The following is a 22,516-nucleotide window of genomic DNA, read 5'->3' as shown; positions in this document are numbered from 1 at the left end:
GGCGGCTTCGACAGCATTTTCTTATATCTCTATTTTAGGAGTTCTAAAATGTAGGAGTAGTGTGGGCGCCAGGCATAAATGAAGCAAAACTTCTGCATTTTAAAATGAAATGTAGTAACAAAAGAACAAAACAAATGGATCAGACCTGATGGCCTATGGTCTTAGGCCTGTCTAGTTCAAAGCAACAGCTAGCATCACAGCTAGGATAATGTTAGCATTTAGTAACCAAATCAGAGGAAGAGCAAGGAGGGATCTCCCGGCATGTATACTGAGTAGGTTGCCCGCTACGGGCAGAATGGATCGAGCAGCCGAGACTGCTTAATTTATATGCATCACTGAAAAGAAGAAACTATTGCTAGTTAAATACTTAATCGTTTAGTATCTTTATTAGAATAATTATAATGTAGTTTCTCAAACCTGACTAAAGAAACATAACTGAATTACCTTCATGCTTTAAACACATAGCATTGCTTTCAGTTTTCAAGATTAATCGTAACTATACACATGGAAAAACTATTTATTTATAGGTATTTAGGTATTTATTTATAGGTTATTAGTATAGTGGCAATTCTTTAAAAGTGAAAATAAAAATCAACTCAAGGAAAATGAAGTTACAGCTTGTATCAGTTGAGATCTTATTGGTGGATTGCATTCATGGAAACTGTGCTGTGGGACACGACGGTGAAGTCATTAAGAAGCTTACAGACGTACTGGCAGATTAGGTTTTTCTCTTCTAATCCCGCAGATTACCACTGCACAAACCGGCTGGCTGGGAGTGCTTTGTTGCGCTTCACAGTTTCTTTACATTGATCATTTTTTGTTGCTGCCACATCACTGGACTGTGCAGACGTACGGACCCCAGCGGGAGTGAGAGGAGGTCAAAGTGCAGCAGAATTGCTGAAACTACGCAGCCGCAGGCGAGACAAAGTTGTTGTTTTGAAACTGTAGAGGAATCCAGGATTTAGGGATGGATTCTGAGTTGGATTTAATGAAACACAACATGGATTTTTTTGAATATTACATCATGGAGATTTGTTCTTTGTTTTGATAGAGTGAAGGTGGCAGAAGTTGGTTCACAACAGAAGTCTACTAACTCGCATCTAAGTGGAACATTGGCTCGGACCGGGAGGATCATCTCTATTGGAGGCTAAAGCGGGTGGCGTCCATCACTCTCTGCAGTGAAATGGAGACAGAGCCACGTTGTGAAGAGCACGAAGACCCTGCAGTGGAGCGTACAGAGCCCGAGGTAAGAGAGGCCATTTCCGAGCTTCCTGATGGCGACAGTCGCACCGAGTTGCCCCGTGGACCTGCAGAGGAAGGCGAGGAGCCAAGTGGGAAAGAGCAGGCTGAAGCAAAGAGCTGTGAGGGGGAAAGCAAAACCCAAACCCCCTCCGATCCTGAGCAATGTGGAGACGCAGCATGCAAGGAGCGGAGGAAACTGAAAAAAACAAACAGCTGGAAGATGGTGCGATTTCAAGACCCGTCGATGGAGGACGATGTGTTGGAGAGAGACAGCTCAGCGGAGAGTCTCTTTCCAGAATATGCAATGGCCGAGTGGACTTCCTCCACCTTTGAGGAGCTGTTCGTGGCCGACGACTGGCAGGACATCACAGGTGAGGATACATCAGTGAACTGTGAGACATGCTTTGGACTTGATAGTGATAGGTAATCTGGAATAAATATCACTAATTTATCAGTAACAAGTGGTTCTCATTTACTTAACCTTTATATTTAATTTTGTATTGAGCCCACAAAAGAAGAAAAGTGACCAAGATGTGATTGAGCATGTGTTTCCCAACAACCGGCAGATTCACCCCACTTCCTCCTGCATGACCTTATCTTCTTTCCTCACGCAGAGGACCGGCTGTTGAGGAAGAAGGTGGTGGAGTGCGGGGCCCCCCACGCCCCGATCCCCGCTTGGGGCCAAGAGGTGACTGTGAAGATGCAGTGTGTCCTGGAGGACCACACTGTGGTGGAGAAGGACGGCAAGCTGGTCTTTGTTATCGGAGAGGGAGATGTTAACCAGGTAAAAGCTCCTAGCCCTTCAGTTTTCTCGGACAGGGTAGTTTATCATGAAAATAGGTAAACATGACTAAGAGCCTGCAGACAAGCTAACTGCTCTGTGAAGCTGTACTTCAGTGTTAAGCTAATTGCTAGTGTCGGAGCTAGCATCACAATGAAAATGCTAACATGCTGATCTAATTCTCCCCATGTTTGCCATCTTAGTTTAGCATGTTAGCATGCTAAAATGTTCTAATTAGTATAAAACAGAAGTGTCATTAGCTTTAGCTAGCAGAAAAGTCAGAGGATCACCAAAATCATTATGATTTATTCTGCGTGAACCACAAATATATGAACCGCATTTTATGACAATTGGTCCAATAGTCAAGCAACTGAACGACATTGTCGTCCAGAGCTAGAACGGCTAATTCATCATTGGATGTTTAGTCAGTTAAGGTCATTGAAATACACAACACAAAGTTGTGCTTACATGTATTAATGTAAATATGTAAAAAAAGAAAGAAGAAGCTCAGTCCTCTAAATAACACATTGTGTTTTGACACCTGTAGGCCCTGGAGGAGTGTGTCATGTCCATGCAGAAGGATGAGATCACATTACTGCTGGCAGATTCACTGTATGCCTATGGACTTCTGGGAAGGTAAGGGTTTTCCGGTTATTGTTGTTGTTTAAACTATTGAATTAGGGGGCATGTTCAAGCAGGAGCAACACTTGGCCAGTTTTTTTCTCTCCATGTTGGCCTCTTGTACCTGTTGCTGTGGGGGCAGCCTGCTGATCCAGGGGTAGCGGGGTTAATGAACCATAAACAGGAGCAGATGGCTTCCTCCTAACACCATTCAGTGGCAGCCTATCAATGGCGAGCTTGTAACCTCACAACCTATGGGAGGACACCGCTTATATTACGGCCAATGGCTCAGGTTTATGACCTTTACACCATTAAAGAACCAGTATAAACACAGAGGAGATTGGTGTGTCGCAAAAGCCATTGTTTACAGTTTTAATGTTTACTTTAGATAACCAGAAAAACATTAATGTACCACAGTGATTTGATGTTATTCCATATTCCAGCATATCAATGAACATATTTGTCTTTTGAGGTGTGATTTGTGGAGAAATGTGAAAGCAAATGTTTTTAATGTGATTTCATTTGTTAGCTGGTTAATTATGTTGTAGCAAATTACTCTCTGTAGTTCTCGCTTTGGTTTTAAGGGTTTTAAGCAGACAGTAATATACTGTAAATTGAGGTCTTTCATAATCAACAACATTGTTGCCATTAATTTAATTCTGAAAGTGATAATATTAACTCCATGCCAGTGTTTACCCAAGCCCACACCCATTTAAATGAATTCAATTATAAGATAGTTTCAACTTAAAGCCATGTAGTCTGTGAATGCACAGCACAACACGATGTCAACATAAAAAGCCAGATAAAACCCCTAAAATAAAGAATGCTCATGCATTTTGGAGGACATTTCCTGTTTCTAAACAGTCTTTCGGCTACATGGACATGCTCTACCATTAACAGAGTACGGAGGAGTAATGCATAAAAAGAAACATGTGCCCAGAATGATCATGTGGCCATAAAAGCCTTTAATATAGTGCACGATGCAGAGTTGAAAGTAAAAAAACAGTCCATCTGAACATTGTTGACAACATAATGTTGAAATGTGCTGAACATCGTGTTGTGAAAGCATTTTTTTTCTCAGCGTGTGTGCTATACTGTTTCAGCCTGCTCTGCGTGCCGTGTGTGTGGTCATGTTTGTATAGAGGAACTCTGGGAAGGGAAAGACGGAACACAGGGTGAGCGAGGTGAGAGCGAGGTGAGAGCGAGGAGTCTTTAAGGTCTTGTCTAGAGTCTCGCCCTGTGTTGTGTGTGGCAGAGAAAAAGAAGGAGGCGACGGGAGGTTAGTTAATGATTGTTTTGATGCAGCTGATTAGGGCTGTGTGCTGTGGAGACAGATTTAGCTGCGCCAGAAGGTAGACAATCAGAGCCTTATGCCAGCTCTTTAAACACGATTCAGTTACTGAGGTTGCTGCTTGATCTGAATACGGTTTTCTCCGGTCACTGAAGTTAAATGTTGATGATTTGGTATGACGAGTGAGGAAAATCAAGAACACGCGTAATAAAACAGCACGTTACAAACTCAACTCAGCCCCAAGTTAAAAATAAGTTATCCAATAATGGAAAAGTTTTGGGAAATGCAGTTATTTTCTTTCCTCCCGAGAGTTAGATTAGAAAATCAATCCCACGCTCATGTCTGTATGGTGAATATGAATCTGCATCCACAGTGTGTCTGTGCTGTAAAATAACAGAGAGACAATGAGGAAACATCTAACTGACTCCTGGCAAATGTACTGTTTGAACACTGTCAGTCACCTGTTGCCAACAGTGCTGTTAAGCGCACTTCACCGTTTTTACTTATCAGAACAGTGTGCAAAGCTGGCCAGACAGTATGATTCAGCCCAGCGCAGTGGAGTAGTCTGCAGCTTGGTGTGTGGGTGAGTGGCTGGGCTGAAAGGAGAATATGATGACACAGAAACCCCTGGAGAAGTCTGGAGCATTCATCTAATTATAAGCCGATCGGGGCTCAATCGACTGTAAGAAACACTGACGTTGTTCCTGTGACATTAAAGCCTTAGAAAGTGGAGTTGTGATGAAAGGCATCATTCTCACCTTATACGTCAAAGCTATTCCCCGGCTGAAACAGTACTTAGTCTGAGGCACAAACTACCTCCCTTCACTCAGCAAGCCATTATCAGAGAGCAGTAACATCTGTGGATCTCTGGACAGGCCCAACTTTAACACTCATAAAGCCTTCAGGGGGTCCGCCTCATCAGCTCTGCACAACCCCAGACATAAAAATATTAAGGGTCCCTGGCAGCTGCTTTTATTTTCACAATAAAAACGAAACTTGACAAACAAGAAAACTTGAATAAGTTTGATTATAGCGAGTTACAGTGCACACATTTGTTTCTAGCTCTATACGAGACGCCACACAACCCAGTTAAAGACTCCTCCAGTGTGAAATGGTGTGCTGTGAGGTTACATTGGCCGGATGTCAACAAACATAAACAGAGGCTTGAATTCCAGTCCTGGCAGTGGAGGTGTTGGTGTGCTTTTACTCTTGGCACAAATGAGAACTACCTCAGTGGCAGATGTAGAAGTGGAGTTCATTAGACTACTGGGATGTGTCATAGGTAAATTAATAGTTTAATCCAAGTCCAGATGGCCAATGTCAGCCAATTCAACATACTACTGTTTTTTATTAATGTGCATGAGGAGATTACGTAATACTTATTATTAGTGATGTAACTTCATTTATATAGAGAACAAAACAGATTCAAACCGACACAAACGTAGAGAAAAGGTGTCAGAAGTAACGAGAGATTGTGAAAAATGGGTCAAATATTTACTTTCATGACTATGGGGCAAAGTTAGTGTTAACGTTCACTTTTCTGATACCACCCGTCTCCTAAAGGGGTGGAGCAGTGGCGAAACTGTGACTCAGATCCATGAAACTTTCTCTTCTTTCTGAAGTGTCTGTGACTAAACTACAACATGCGAGTAAAGTAGATAATCACATACTTAACAAATACCCTTTAATGTAACAGTAGAGGGGCTGTGGAGACACCAGATGGCTAACAAGCCCCACTGTGGGAGGAGACTACAAGCGAGGTGGGCCTGATGTCTGTCGGAGCCTTGATTACGCCAGGCTTACTGATCTAGTGGCAGGTTGGAGCAATATAAGTGACACTTTAGTCCATGGGAAAGTACTGTAATGCTTAGCTCGGTGGTTGATGGATATTGCATAATATAAATTCATCATCTTGTAGGCTGTGCAGTTTGGCATGATCTTGTGAATCTTGTGAAAGTAGTGTAAATAGTGTCTCATGTTAAGAATAGATTAGGTGTCAGTACATCAATACGACACAAGGCGTTTGCTTATTTTTGTGATTTGTTTTGGTGTATTGACAACATGAATGTATCCAACATCGATCAACCTCACAGTGGTGCTATAGAGGAAAAGTCAGAGGCTCAATAAAATCAGTTGGATTCGTCGTATGGGGAGCACAAACGTTTACCAAATTGAATGGCAATCTAGCCAATGGTTGGTGAGTCTTGACGAAAAAGATGACTCGTGATCACATGATCAATCATTTTGTTTCAGACGACAGGGTAAACAGTATTTGTACAATTGTATGGCGATTTTAAATCAGCAAAACGAATTAGTAAATCAAAATAACTACCAAGAACTAATAGTACCAACAACGCCTTTTTCGGAGTTTGGGAATCTTTGCTGGCGCTCTTGAAGAAGCTGGCAACAGTAGAAGCCTCTCCCCTCAGAGGCACACCCATATCCAGTGGGGAATGCAGCTGAAAAAGGTAACAGTGACATTTCTCAGAGCAGAAAGGCATGCAGGCCGAGAGATTCACAGAGCAGAGTGTTAACGTGAGAAAGTGTCAAGCCAGAATCAGTGGAATCAAGTCTGATGATGAGTGAGGACACTTGTAGGCATAGTCCTCTTCGAAATACGTGAGAAATGTGATTTATTTGACAGAAGTGTGGGCGTAAGGTCCATTTGTGATTCTTGTGTGTTCTTCTAACCATTCTCCTTTCTCATCACCCGATGTGACACAATCCAGCCAAGAACTGGCACTTCTGCTTTTCGTTACAAGCAGCCGTCAGGAGACAGGTACAGTGACTCACTCGCCGCTGAGTTGTGCCGGTGTCACTTTCACGCACACAAGCCCTCCTCCCCTGTGTCCAGATGCGTCAGCATGTCGTCCACACATAAAATCTGTGAGGTGGAGTTCCTCTCAGTGCCGGAGATTGTGTGACTCACCCTGCAGAACCACCTGGGTCAAATTAATAATGTGACCTTTGAGAACTGTGGAAAATGCAATGGATCTGAGGCGTTCTCCTCCATATCAGTGTTTCCTCTCAATGAACGGATGCAAGCAACAACTGGTCGTACCGTCATGTGACCTGAACGAGTTTGACTGTAGTTCTTGGCCGCTGTGTGTCTTTTTCCTGACACAAGCACAGCAGGGCTGACAAGAAACCACACCCTCATGCTCCAGGCGCAGGCCAGCAAACACCAACAGCTGTAGCACACTCCAGATAAGATCAGATCGGTCTCTCCTGAGTCTCCTGTTTGCTGAAAACCACAGACTCATTTATTTGAAGCTCCGTGCGTTGACCTTAAGCTAAACAGAAACGTATGATTTAAACCTGAAGAGAATACTCATTTTTTTTCCCTCTAAAAACTAAATGGTGGGTTGTTTTGGCACTGCAGCAGTATTTTGCCACTCAGACCAGTATTTGAACTGTGCATGTCCCTCATCTAATCTCCCTGGATGTTTACCTTTCCCCCTTCTGCTAGCAGGCTTATCTCTCTCATCAACACAGCCTTGGTCATAATATAGCAATAGCTCAGTTACATCTACTTCTCCTTTCCATGCTGTGTTTTTTTTTTTTAGTGGGACAGTAAATCTCCTCAACTGAAATGTGCTTTTATTGAATTTTAGGTAGATAGTGTTTTTTTTTTTTTAGAGCAGATAACACTTGGTGGAGTAAAGTTGGTTTTGTATCACTTGACCACGACACTGGTTAGAGCATTGTTAGTGTTGTTGTTGTTTTAGATTTACATTGCTTTGTCTAAACATGCCAAACTCCCTTTTGTCCTTGAGGGATAATAGAATTAAAATCTATTAAATCTCTCTCGTATCTCACTTTACCACAGGTAAATGTAAACACACACAACAACATAAGGCAACAGATGAGAGCAAACATCATACAAACCACTTCCCTTTGGGATTGACATGACAACAGAAGTAAACAAAAAGCTGTTAATGAGTTCACAGGCGAGTAATTCCCAAAGGCTGGGTTGGGACTAACATGTGGGTCGCAGGACATTATATTTAGGTCGCCATACACATTTGTAGAGGTTCTTTTGTAGTCTTCTGCATTTGAATTTGGAGCCACATGAGGGCCTGAATTTTGTATTTCTCTGATAATCGTAACCCACTTTTAGTGGCTTGTTGGATGGATGGCCACACAATTTGGTACAGGATAAATTGCACTTTGATCTAGAGCCATTATCAGCCCCTTAAAAAACAATATTTTTGGGTAACGACCAAATTACTGCAAAACGATTTTTCCATTTACTTAATGTTAGTCCTAATTAGCAAGTGTTAGCATGCTAACATGTTCACTATGGTGATCCTGGTTTTACTTGCTTGGTACCAGAATGTTACCACTGCGTTGTGACTGTATCCTGTTAGCATGCTGCCTCTAGCGTGTAGCTCAATGTACTACTGTGTCTAAATACAGCTGTTAGCATGGTGGTTGCCGTTGGTCTTGTTTTCTTTCACACCCGTTTTTATCGCTTTTCGTGTATGAGTGCAACAAATGTTCAAAACTTCAATTATTGCATCTCGCCCCTCAGTTCGAGAACAACAGCTGTAGACACTTTTGTCTACGACAAGTTGTACGAACTAGTTTGTTTCAAGCTAGACCGACCTTGACTCTCCCGTATTATTTATGTTACTATGGCCTTGTATTCATAGCTGCATTCAATCTCACTTGTCATTGCTCAAAAACAGAAGCTGTTTCTGGGATTCTTTGACTTCTAGGACCACCCAGTCCCACTCGTCATTTGTGGTTGGAGAAGTCACTTCTTATTATGATTTAACAATTTTAGATACACATTTCAAACTACAAAAGAAGGCAACGTTCTGTAACGACCAGATCAGGCAGACTGTCTGGGAGACTCATGAAACCACTTTATATATTTTGCCAGTTGAATTGAAGCAGATGAGACGGTGGCAAGACAGTGACACACTGTGCACACACATTCACACTCATAAAATGTGTTATAGGTCTGTATCGATGCTGAATGTATCATGCAATGTGGCAGAAGTAGCGACTATAGTGTATGTGTTTGTATAGCAGCTGCTGCTGTGGAGGGATGTGAGGTGCTGCATGTGAACCCGGAGGGAGGAGATCTGTAGCAGAGTGGCACAGTGTGTGTGTGTGTGTGTGTGTGTGTGTGTGTGTGTGTGTGTGTGTGTGTGTGTGTGTTACTGCGGTGTGTGTATGTGTGTGTTTGGGGGATGAAGAGGCACCGTCATTGAGGACGTGGCGTGTGAGTCAGTCAGTAGACGTCAGCGCTCCGTCATCAGCCGTCTGCAGCAGTCTAGCATATACACACAGCCAGACAGAGACACACACACACACACACACACACACACGCACACACACACACGCGCACACACACACACACACACACACACACACACACACACACACACACACACACACACACACACACACACACAATAGGTTTTTTCTTTCAAAATATTCATCTCAATGTTAATGTCTGGCAGACTTTCACTGACATCCTCACTGCAAAATCAAAACCAAGATGCGCAGTGATAAAGCTAAAGGGATTAATTTGGTAGATTCCATTAAAAATTAAAATGAAACAGTCTCAGTTGTTTGATAGCACTGATAGGATTAGTTGGTAATGTTTCATATTGTCATTCCGGATGGTTCAGGACAAAGTGAGCTCGTATAGCAAAGCACTGCATTATCTTTGCAAGAATAACAAATCAGACTGTCGATATAAGTAGAGCAAGAACGGCCTGGAATTCCTTGTGAGTGCTTGTGTTTGCTTCCTAAGCGCCCTGTGATGAGAGTGACCTATGCCATTGCCGCTGGCTCTGGTCAAGTAAAGTCAAGCCCTTCCTCCTGAGAAATGTGGCTCTTCCACAGGATTGATGCTCCAGTACTCATTGCTGCACACAGCCATCAGAGAGCGACTAAAGGATCGCGCTAATGGCCCTGCAACATTTCCAGCAGACGCCGGCTGCTCCTCCGTGACAACCTGACTAATAAGTCAGGAGCTCAGTGTGCCGCTATTGATTCGCAGGCTGCACAAGGAGATAGCCGGCTGCTGCTGAAAGGAAGCTGGCTCTTTATTGGCTGGATAACAGACACACACACTCACTGAGATAGTCCTATTTCTTGCGTACAGCGATATGACAGGAGGGCGACAGGGAATAATAATTATGTTTTTGTTTGATGTACACACACACACTGCACGACTTCAGAAAGTCAACATGTGCACATAATGTATGTGCTTGTAAATTACTCTTCAGATATGTCCAACATTAAAGGCGTGAAGGCCAGGTGTAGCTGTACAGGTGCACACGCTGCTTTAAAGTTGCATCTCATTAAATCAACAGTCAGCGAGCCTGATAACTGCTGTTTGCTTGTTGTGTGCGTGATTTACAAAACAATATTACAGACACGGTGACATTTTCTCGGTGGGAGTTATCTGGTCTCAGCACATGCATGTGTGACAGCTCGGATTTACAAGGGAAATGAGTTGCTGATCAAAATCTCTTTATGACATTTATTCCCCTACCTGAATGTCATACATAAAGCAACGAGCAGCTTGTGATCACAAACGCTAACGTTCACAGCTCTGTTACCACAGAGGGAGGCAAACAGCAACCCCGTCGAATGATAAAAAATGCATATTTGATGCCCAAATCACACGTTTGTTGCGGGTGGGGGAGAAAAAACAAATCTTTGATCCAAGTGCAAAATTAAATTGCTCGTCTAAACAGAAAGCACAAAATGCCCCTGCAACATTCAGGCATTCATATGTCCCCTGAAGTAGACAGATATTTTATGTGAAGTATAACCGTAATGGAAGAGGAGGACTTTCATCTTTCAAAGAGCAGGATTTTTGGCTCCTCGCTCCGAATTTGTCGGAACTTAGAAGGCTTTGAAGTTCACAAGTGAAACCCAAAACTGGCAGAGATTCGGTTTATGTAATCAGTAGACATAACGTCTGTGCAAAGAAAGAACTGAGCTGTCATTGCCGTTAACTACAGCTTCACATTTACTTTGCTGAGAATCCACTGAAACTAAACCTCGCTCCCCGGGGCTGCATGAGAAATTGGCACTTGACCGTACTGTGCACACCACAGAGACGTCCGCTTGTTCGTATTGATTGATTATGGATTTAGAGTCAATCCTGGGATACGATATCTTCCGCAGATAACGGCGAGGCTGATATTCTAGATAATGACCCCAGGTGATGTATTTCTGTGTAAGACAGATTGCTCTCATCCAACCTAATGTAGACCAAAAGCTTTGAACTGTGAGGAATAATTCAGCTAGATGCTGCCACACATCAGAGCCCAAACCTGTCAGGGGTTTCAGACCATTGCATAAGGTAGAAGCTGAAACTTGTCCAGGCCAACTGTGTGTAAGAGTAAAGCTTTGAACTTCCCTCATTCATTCTCACACTCGCTCATTCACTGCAGATGCTTGAAACAATTGATAAAAATGAGATCTTGCTTTCTATTATCACTCATCACCGTCAAACAGAGAAATCAAGTAAACAAAGGGATGTTGGAGAAAGCCAAAAATGTTGTGAGCTGGTATTTTGTCGAGGAGTTGGTGGAGATCAAACCTGAGCTAAAACCTTGAGTTGCTCAATCAAATACATTCAAACACACTCCTGATGGATTCTCATGATTATGAATATGAATTGCTGCTGTGGTAACAAGTTACTTATAAGCTGCTTTGTAGTGTTTTGGCGCCTGGCATTCCTTCAGATTCACAGATTGGTTGCTCCACCTTGACTTCCTGAATCGTATTGCTCGGTCTTACTCGTTGCCTCACCATAGCAGCCCCATGTGTTGTTTTGTGTAGTGGATTATGCAATTGTTTTAAGTGCAAGCCATGACAACATGATAAGTCACAGAGTCTGTTTTTGAGTCTCTCTTAGCCCTAGTGTGGAAAAGTCACATTCTGCACTTTCATCATGTTAATGTTGATCATAGGCCACACCTCCTCACGTAGAGCTCAAACCTGAACTCAGTTGACCACTGTTAGCTGTGTGTGGGTTTTGGTAGCCTGTATGTTTTTGTTCAAGACTCTGTAGCCGTCCTGTCCAGGGTGTACCCTCCCTTCGCCCAATGACAGCTGGGATCGGCTCCAGCCCCCCGCGACCCTGAATACAGGATAAGCGGTAGACAATGGATGGATGGATGGACACTGTAGCTAGAGAAGCTAAAGCTAAAATGTCAATAAGCATCAAAAGCGAATTCAAGCTTCTTTAAATCAAATCATTTGTCTTCATCAAAACAAATCAAATTATAATCGATTCACGTGCTTAACTTGTAATTGAAAAAATAATAATATTGATATTAAAGGTGTGGATTTGTAAACACTAGTAATGTTATATGGAGCAATGATTTGATAAGCAAGTCCCCATATTGACCATACAGGTCACAGGGGTCACGTAATGCACGCTCCTGACAAGGCTAATTTACTTAACAGTTGGAGGCAGTAACACCACTAAACTTGGCAATACGGAGACGGACTTGAAGGAAATATTAAGACTGCTAATTAGCAAACATGCCTGTAAACAATATACATTTTAAAACATGTCCTGTACCCACATCTTCATGTTTCAAATACTACCATTTACACAAGGACTTGCATTTACTCTTCCTTCTGCAGATAACTACTGTACGTTTTCCACATTAAGCTGGTTTAACAAAGTTGTGTAACCAGAGTCTCTCTGAAATGGACTGGCTGCTGCACATCCCTGCTATTTAAGCAGCCGCTATATACCCTGCAGGTAGTCCAGCGCTGAGATTGGATTCATTTTAACAGGCTAAAGAAATCTGCTCTAGATTATATGGGGACTTTTGAGGAGCTCAGCCTCCAGGATGTAGGCAGTAGCTGCCCTTGATCCTTGTGAACACAGTTTCATTTGCTCATTGCTGGAGGAGGAAATAAAAACAAAAAGGAGAGGAAAGCAAATGCCGCGGGCGGGAGCAGAAAGCTCTTACACTGTTCATTTCTAGATCTCCAGCTGTACGAGGCTGTTTTGCTGCAAATTAACTAGAATGACAGAAAGCGAGGGGAAAAACAGCTGTGACGTCTCACCAATGCCCGGATTAAAGTTAAGCTGCTTTGCATGACTGTATTGGTGCCGAGTGTCCATCCGAGAGTCAAAACAGACACAACACTGGATGTCGGCAGCAAACCTGTTATCATCGCTGTAAAAAGAAGAAGATATAAACAACCTCATAAATCCCCTTGGATTTGGTATTATCATACAGGCTGCACGCCACATTTATCACGGTATATTAGTGCACTATCCGAGGTCGTAACCATAGAAACCGGCTTGAGATACATCACTGGCCTTTCCATCATTTGAAACAGAGGGTATGACGTCAGAGTGACCACTGTTTTCCCTCTGTGGGAGTTTTTCCTTTCATTCAGAGCAGCGAGGGGCATGCTTGACCGATAACAGGGTGAGTCAACCACACTATCATGCAGCTTAATGAGGAAGTTTGCTGAGCCACAACACATGTATCAAATCACCTATAATGAATGCATATCTTCCCATGACACAGGGAGGGAGAGCTTCTCGTCCTTATCACCTCTCTCATACGAACACAAGAAGAGTGGAAACATTCGTCTGTTAATGGGTGAATGTGTTCCCTCACAATAAATGAAATAAAACAACGTCCCGCGAACGGCAAAAATAAAAACACTGCTGGTTTTTCAGAATTGTAGATTGGAAATGTGAGTTTATTGAAAGTCATGGTAGAAGAAACCTCTGACGATTTTATAGTAGTGTATAGATAGTATGACGTTGCCAGACTGAAAAATTGCTACAAAAATGGTAACAAATGTGGATGGCATTGACAAGTTGACTTACAGAAATTACAACTTCTTTGATAAGTGTTTGCTTTCTTTCTGGTTAGACAGCAAAATTCAAACCACTCTCATGTCCTCGTCTCCACTGGTTGCCTGGCAACCTTGTTATGACGATAGGACTCCAGGAAGTCAACATGCTACAATTAAAACAGTCATGTAACTCCATGTTTAACTTGTTTTTGCTCTCTGGTTTTGTTGATTTTAAATAAAGAAGCTATGAAGTTTTTCTAAGAGAGCTGTAGAGGTGGCAGATTTTTAACCTTTAGACAGAATCAGAATAGCTGTTTCCAGTCTTTATGCTAAGCTAAAAATAACTGTCTCCTGCCCATCACAATTTAACAGACATGTCAGAAACATACTTGTATTTTAACTACAGTTATTATTTTTAAATAAGAACTCGTTTTAGTCTATTTTTGATCCCCTGACTTTTCATGTCGCAGCAGGTTGACATTTTGGGTTCAAACATCAAATCAAATATCTCAACAACTATTTGATGGTACATTCACTTCACCTTCGGGGTGAGTTGTAATGATTACTGGGACGTGTCGTGTGATTTTCCCTGAAGATTAATACACTCAAATCATAATCAGTTTTATTGGTCAGGGATGAGTCCACAGGAATTTCAATCCAGTAATCTAGCTGTTGTTGTAAATAAACAAATGCAGCTACAAAAACGCCACAAAGCTCAGTAAACATAAACATTCATTTATTTGATAGTTTCTTCTTAAACGATTGACACTATCAACTTTGTGCTGCCAGTGAGCAAATATTAGCATTAGCAACATATGCTAATCTTGAGTATATGTTAGCATTGTCATTGTGATCAGGTTAGCATGCTGAAGTTAGCATTTAGCTCAAAGCACTGCTGTGCCTAAACCAGTGGAAACATTGCTGGTATCTACATCACAAAATCATAAAAAACATATTTACACTAAAATTATTAAATATATATATATAAATTTGAAATGTAAAATGTCGTTCTATATAATGATTAACCTACCATTCCAACAACACAACAAAACTGGCAAATTTAGGCTATTTAAATGGTGTGACTGGCTTAAGGGACGCTTGTTTCAGCTAAATCTCATTCGATAGGGTTGAATCTGAGGCTAGTATGTTGGTATTTTCATCCTCACAGAGGAAAGGTGAATAAAATATCTAAAAAAATATATGAAAACAATTCTCAATGTGCCATGAATATGTCCATGTCTGTCAAGATCTTGTTAGCGTGATGAGTCTCTTTAAGAGCAGCCAGAGGCCGACAGGATTATGGAGGGAGGCCGGTTCTGCAGCTCCCTGTTAGGAGGACGTGGATCTGGGCTGGAGGTGCAGGTTCAGGTTTCACTGGGATCTTGCGGAGGGATCTCAATCTGCTCACCAGCCTCCGCTTCCTGTTTGCACTAATAAGGCCCTGGGGGCTCATTGGCTGAGCTCAGCGCAGCAACACACTGGTGTGGTGCTAATCACCAGTGACCCACATGACACCGTAAACCTTATAGATCTGTCAGTGCACTGCGTTCTCAGATTACTCTCCACAGCTCGCCAGTCATGCCCATTTTGTTTAATGCTCATGATGGACGCTCAACTCTCCGTGATTCACATCATTCCTCAGCGTCTTAGACATAAAACCTCACTCGGTGTTAAGTATACTGTCGTGTTTTCCTGCTTACTGCTTGTCCATTAGCCACTGAAGCTTAATGACATAAGGCTACAAAGGTCACCTGTTGAATCCTGCACGTGGATAATTGTCAGGCAATCAGTGCGACCTGTGTTTCCTTTTGTAGAATAACACATAATTTGGGAGTCATGGAGTTCTGACGTGGCGCATTCAGTTTGTGCCGTTCGCACCGAAGCAGCTACAAATGCGTTGATTAATAAGAAATGACTCATCGCTTTTCATCTAATGTATTCCGATCTGTGTGAGTCATGAGCAGCAAAGTGGGTGTGTATGAAAAAAAAAAAACTATGATGATGTTAATGAGTAAGGGTTTTGCTGCTTACTATTTACAAACCAGACACTGCCAGAGTTTCAGATCACAGATTAGGGATGCTATCTGTGATCTGGAATACTAGAGATTCAGGTTTCTCATTCTTACTACATACTTCACCTGCTCTGATTCTTTCAAAGCACAAACTTTTAGTGTGCATTATTCAGTAACTCAAAAAGGAAGTCCATTGAAACTGCAGCCTGACACCATACGTAGGCAGCACGCTGTGTGTGTGTGTTGTTACATAACACACAGCCCTCAGAATATTGTGTAATATTTTCTCAGAGAAAAGTATGCAAGGACAACAAACGGCTTCAGTTTGTCCGTGTGCTGTACAAGCTGTTGCAGTGGATCATTTGGTGATGGTGTCACGTTCTCAGTATGCCAGAAAAAATGCATGACATTAGCAGGGAAGAAGGACCCGTCTCTAATGCTCAGATGTACAGCATGGAGCCCGTTTTAGCAAGACTAACATTACCTGGTGCGACCCGAGGCCATGTGCTGTACGTTCTTCATAAATGAATCGACTGTCCTCGCCTCTGCTGCTCTTGAACGCCTGTTACACAAGTCGTCTCTGATCCTCGGTAAACATGCAGCGGTATGCAAAAACAAGCTGGGCAGGACTAAACGCTACTGTTAAAGATAGTTCACACTGGCTTTCATAAAAGACATCTACTTATTTATGATGTCCCCCAACGCTACTTCCTCCGATCCAGAGCGCAGGGATCGGGCTCAGGTTTCTGAGGCCACGGCTCAGCTGCTGGTTTCACACTCCTGTGACAGTGGACGAGGTCTCCGGAGAGGAGAGGTGAAAGGGTAATCTGATCCCACCTGCTGACACAGCCTCCCTGTAACTGAGGTTACAACTAATTCTGTTAGACAGACACAAATTGTTTCATTGACACAACCGGTTTGAATAATTCATGACCTGACACAACTCCCAGTACTATCACTTTGCATCAAACAGTCGCTGGGTGGGGTCCGCCGGGGCCGACTTCTGCTGAGTCCATTAAACCGACAGGATCCACTTTAAAGTTGAAGCGTTTCGGTGCCCTGAATATGAAACATTGAGTATGTTTGTAAATTGTTTTGTCTTTGTTGCAATCAATAACGAAGCCACTTCAAAGTGTCATTGCATTCAATCCCTCTCTCTCTCTCTCTCTCTCTCTCTCTCTCTCTCTCTCTCACACACACACACACACACACACACACACACCCCTCTGGAACCAGAGCCTCCACAGAGAAACTGATAATGGACCATTGTGTCCCGAGTGGTCACAGGAGCCAGATGATTGAAAACCAAATTAACTTTCCTTGTGAGTGACTCTTGAGTAAGCTGAAGCCGCCCCCCCGGCTCACGGCTTCATACCAGTTTCAAATTCTTGTCTGCTTTAAGTGAGCCGGAGTCACTCAAAATTCTTTTAAAGGTCTTTCGAGGTGTGCGAACTGTAATTGATACAGAGAGCAGCTGAAAGAAGACAAAAGTATTTGGACTCTGTATTCTGATCTACCTTTATTTTGGTATTATGTTCAGGTGTTTATCAAATTACCTGTGACACCAAAACATCAAATATTCAAAGCTGATCGTGATGCGAGGGTTCAAAATTCATATTAAATTGTGAAAATCTCCGATTCATCACCTCAAGGAATTAATTTCTTAGTTTTTGATAAAACAGCGGATGCATCTGTATGGCCACCATTAACTGTATGCACTGTATTTTGAACACAACCATCACATTTAATCCACGAGCAGCGAAGATTTGAGTTTGTTGTGGATGTCGACCGGCTTGTTGCTGCTTGGCACTTGAAAACAGATTGATTTCTTGATTTAAATCATCTTTAAGATGGAGGATCTTGGCTCTTTGCCCCGTGATGACGTTGTGTGTTTCTATGTGTTTACCTGCAGGGAGCCTGATATTCCAGCCTGGGCTCCCTTACTCTACCAGCTGCAGCTGCTGGACGTCAGAGAGAAACCGGACCCGTTGACCCTGCCCATCGCAGACCGCATCCGCATCGGCAACGAGAAACGAGAGCGAGGAAATGTTCATTTCCAGAGGGAGGAGTACAGCATGGCTGCCAGAGCCTATTCCATGGCTCTGGATATGCTAACCACAAGCAGCGAAGGTAACCTATCATCACAACCGGAATTTATTCATAGGAGCTATTTCCATACCGTCGTCCGTTCACCTGAAATGTGTTGTAGTTGTTGATGTGAGCATTAGCTCCACGGGAAAAAGGTGAAAATGGAAATAGATAACACATAAAAATGAACACACACACACGCATCCATTAGAAATATGAAATGCAGCAGTTCATAGAGACCTCAGCGTTTCCAACTCAATCTGAGCCCACAATGATATAAGTTCAGTGCTCTCTGCAGTCTGCCGCCACACTAATCACACTGTCACCATGCGGAGACACATCTGAGCAGAGTGCCACGATAAATGTTATTGCTTTATTCTTTTTGCATAATCAAAGCTAATCAAGTTTCATATTATTTCCACCTCCTTAATCACTCTAATCATTGACAAGGCAGGGAAGGCCCGAGAGGGAAATGTGACTGAACAATGAAGAGAAAAACATGGGCTGCCTCATAATGCATCAATGATGGTGGACCAGCGAGTGAGCTCACTTTGGCACTGAAGAGAGGAGTTTATCGGGGCTTCAAGATCACGTAATTAGTGGATGAGAAGATGAACAGATGACATTCAATAAAAATAATGATATTTTCAAACTAAACATTTTGGTAACACTTTCTATGATGTGTTAAGTATGTGTTTAGCACTCTAATAATAGATATAAACATTCATTCATATCCATAATAATCATAATTGTAATATTTTTTATTATGCATTATAATCATTGTTATATATTATATTATGACACTTGACCTAATAAAGTCATTATAAAATGCTTATAATTATTATAAATTAATAATGAATATTTATGAGTGCTTATAACTGTAACTAGACATGGTGTCATAGAAAGTGTTCGCAAAATTTGAACTCAATGGCCGCTTACGATCTTTTTAACATGAGGTGTAGTTGCAGGTTTCAGAAATATGAATGTGGAGTTTAAGTTTGGGTTTGCAAGGTCAGGAATTCACTTTCATGCTCAACATTTTGGTTTAGCTGTCAACAAATTTAAGTAACAGAAGTTATTAATAACATCGCGTTTTTTTGTTGCGCTACATAGCCAAATTTGGACATTTTCTCTTTGATAATAAAAAAGAGAACGTAACAGAATCAGTAGATTCATAAACTCTTATTTGTGATTTCTGGCCTTCAAGTTTACTGTTTTGGTTCAATCTCGCCGTGTTCAACGACACTGTAAACTAACTGCCAGGCACCAAACAGCAGACATGCACACTTAGCAACACAGTTAGTTACTAGCTAGTGAACATCAGGGAGCATTTAGCAGCTGAATAGCCAGATATTTCCCTCCAGAGACCAAAAACAAAGTTAAAAGGAATGAATACTGAACTTAAATTCACCATGTGGCCAGAAACACGACTCCAAATGAATAATAATGACGTTCTGCATCTGCTGGATGAGTAAATAGGCAATTTGCTAACAAATTTGCGATTTCAACTGAAACGGTGATAATGTGTGAGTGTCGTTGCCTCTAAGTGGCCAAAAAAAGTGGCTGTTTTAAAGGATCCAATTGGAACCGCCTCCTAAATTCAACCTGGAATTTGAGATAAAAGGTGCCATGAAATGCCCTGCGATAGACTGGCGTCCTGTCCAGGGTGTACCCTGCCTTCGCCCAATGACAGCTGGGATTGGCTCCAGCCCCCCCGTGACCCTAAATACAGGATAAGCGGTAGAAAATGGATGGATGGAAGGTGCCATGAAATAGCATGTGCATCCACACAGAGCTGCTGACATTTACCACCCATCATACTCAGCGCCAAGTATAAGAATTCCTTTGAACCAACAAGTGCTCATTACTCGGGTCACTATTGTATTTCGCTTTGGGTCTAATGATGAAACCATGTCGATGTTATAGCTCAGACAGTGAAACAATATCCAGCTGAATAAAAAAACAGAGCGTTAACTGTTGTTTAATGACACCCGATGGGAATTTCTCTTTGAACGTCCAAATATTTTCTATAGTCTGCAAGATTTCAGAGTGAGTCCTCTTCAAGATTGGGTAACTGATCTCTGTCACCAATAAAGAGACAGCAGAGCAGATGTCAGAGGTTGTGTGTCACTGTCTTTGCATAGATGGTGGTGACGGTGGTGTGAAGGTGGAGGAGGAGGAGGTGCGGGACTACCGGCTGAAGTGCTTGAACAACCTGGCAACCGCTCAGCTCCGACTGGAGCGGTACGAGGAGGCGCTGCACACCAGCCGTGACGTTCTGACCCTCGAGCCCAACAACGTCAAGTCCCTGTTCAGGATAGGAAAGGTGACGGCCTATCCTGTCGCATCATTACTGAGACGCAGCATCGCTGCATCTCATTTGATCCATATCGACCCATAAATTATCATTGCAGGAAGGGTTCCTGGAAGGAAGAGGAATTTGTTTAATTATTTTTTTAATTGCTGCTTTATTATTGCTATCTGCTCTCAGCCTGTTTTGATTTATGGGTCCATGAGCTCCGCTCACACTGTACGGTTTCCCATTCTCTTTCAGCTCCAGTCAGATATGGGTGAATACAAGGAGGCCATGGAGGTGCTAAAAAGGGCCTTGAAACTGGAGCCGGCCACCAAGGTGAGATTATGTGATTGGGCTGGCCAATCCTCATTGCAACCTTTCGTCCAGATCTGCCTGTGAATCTCATCTAACCCTCACAGCGGAAAGGTCATCCTAAAATTAGGCCGTCATTCTTTCTACAGCCACCGAACGAACCGATAAATACAAATGAATAAATGAATGATGAATGGCACTTTTACTTCCCAAAACATCTTTTTATTATCCAAAAAACTCAAATAAAGTAGTAAAGTTATTTTCATCTGTGATCATTTATGTGACCCATTTCTCATACAATTATTCAGACACATTAATCAACAACAAAGCAAGAATTCATACATACATCATATGTATACCAACCAGGATCTAACAATACAATGGAATGGAATAGAAGGGTTCCTTCTGTGTGGAGTTCCCCGGGTTCTCCGGCTTCCTCCCACAGAAGACATGCAGGATAGGTCAACAGATGACTCTAAATTGCCCGTAGGTGAATGTGAGCTTGAATGGTCGTCTGTCTCCATGTGTCGGCCCTGTGATAGACTGGTGACCTGTTCAGGATAAGCAGTTGATTGATAATGGATGGATGGAATGGATATCCAGAAAATGCAACAAAAAAAAGAAGCAAAGAAAGAAAAGCAAAACAAAACACAACCAAGTAAAACTTATCAATTCTCAATATGGAACCTGAACTCTTTCAACTGATGCATGTGAAACCATAACACAGGAGGACAGATGAGAATACATTGAATTTCATTTGCCTCTCTTTGCGTTCACCACATTAGCCTGAAGAAAAGAGAGGATTCCAGTAATCACTTCTGTTGAAGGCCTGTTCGGTCTTGTTTGTGTGGTTCGCCAAATCCTCCACACGGCGTCTGGTAAACTGCACATCTGGCAGTCTACAGATCTGACCACACTGCTTAGGGTTGTCCAGAAAACTAGGTAAAAATAACGCATATATGAGCTAAATACAGTCATTCGGAAGCCTTATATTCTAAAAGTAGTAAAGTGAAGGTAAGAACGAGTCAGCTGGCGTACATTAACATGAAACAATAATCTCCATTATTTTAGTTTAATGCAGCCTGTGTTTAATGGATGTTTGAGGAGTAAGTTTGTGTTGCACTGACCTGACCTAAAGGGACCACGGTCACCGTCACAGATATGGCTGGTCTTGTTTTGACGAGACGTATCTGCTGCTCTGCTAATTAAACGCTTGTCTCATAACTGAATTAAATACTTTGGTGAAAACAGATTTTTCTTTACTGCAGTCTAAATTAAATTAAAGGATCACACGCATGTAGTTATGAACCGCAAACAAGAATGCATAAGTTGCTTTCTTTTAATACATTTTATGACGAATTACAAACTCTGTGGAATCTAATACATTTGCAAAATATAATATTAAGTAATTATCATGGACATTTGAGATACAGTTTAAAGTGCATTGTAAAATAAAAACGATGAAATGATTTGTTGGTCTACTTTGGAAAGCTTTATTTCAGACCTCTGCTCTCACCTGCTGGACATTTTGAAAACTGCGACTTCACCATTTCCCCTACAGATAAAAGCTTTCGGGTCTCCTTTCTAACATCAGAGCTACAGAAAGCAACTTATTCACAGCACGTTAAGATGTTGTTTTTTTTCTTTAGGCCATTCATGTTGAGTTATCAAAACTCGTCAAAAGGCAATCAGGAGGCAAAGATACTGAGGAATGGAAAGCTAAACCAGCGGAGATGCTTGGAGAGAACATCGCACCCTTTCTGATTCCTTCCAAGAAGAAACCATCTGTAAGTCATAACAGAACTATGTTGTATCATGATGACCAGCAGACTGGGTTTCTAATGATTTGGTTGTTGTGTTTTAGGTCATTTCCTGGAAGTTTATACTCGGAGCTCTGGTTGTGGCCTTGAGCAGCTTAGTGACGTCAATGATCCTGACTGCAAGAAACTGAAATCCTCTGCAGGGAACAATCCTCCTCCTCCTCCTCCTCCTCCTCCTCATCATCATGTGCAAAGTTTGGTCCCCAATCCTTTATTCATTTGCAAAGAGTTTTCTACTGT

General features: G+C 42.2%; 1 protein-coding gene across 2 annotated transcripts; it reads left to right on the top strand.

The window, feature by feature from the left end:
• Window positions 1-575: 575 nt before the first annotated feature.
• On the top strand, window positions 576-22,460 carry fkbp16 (FKBP prolyl isomerase 16). 2 transcript variants are annotated; one of them, XM_084017425.1, is made up of 9 exons: window positions 576-917; window positions 1,052-1,613; window positions 1,857-2,026; window positions 2,571-2,659; window positions 17,673-17,890; window positions 19,993-20,174; window positions 20,403-20,480; window positions 22,106-22,243; window positions 22,321-22,460. In XM_084017425.1, exons 2-9 carry the CDS (start codon window positions 1,184-1,186, stop codon window positions 22,405-22,407), a joined length of 1,392 nt encoding a protein of 463 aa, XP_083873551.1. In that variant the 5' UTR covers window positions 576-917; window positions 1,052-1,183; the 3' UTR covers window positions 22,408-22,460. The 2 variants fall into 2 exon arrangements, with proteins under 2 accessions (XP_083873551.1, XP_083873552.1); XM_084017426.1 differs by having other exon boundaries at window positions 576-1,613.
• Window positions 22,461-22,516: the final 56 nt, after the last annotated feature.

Source organism: Eutrigla gurnardus (genome assembly GCF_963514095.1).
Source record: "Eutrigla gurnardus genome assembly, chromosome: 9".
Taxonomy (NCBI): Eukaryota; Metazoa; Chordata; class Actinopteri; order Perciformes; family Triglidae; genus Eutrigla; species Eutrigla gurnardus.
This window is presented reverse-complemented; position numbering and strand designations above follow the sequence as displayed.

Coding starts and splice junctions, on each gene's coding strand:
- fkbp16 (XM_084017425.1), top strand. CDS start 1,184: ATGGAGACAGAGCCACGTTGTGAAGAGCACGAAGACCCTGCAGTGGAG. Junction 1,614..1,856: donor CGACTGGCAGGACATCACAG/GTGAGGATACAT, acceptor TTCCTCACGCAG/AGGACCGGCTGTTGAGGAAG. Junction 2,027..2,570: donor GAGAGGGAGATGTTAACCAG/GTAAAAGCTCCT, acceptor TGACACCTGTAG/GCCCTGGAGGAGTGTGTCAT.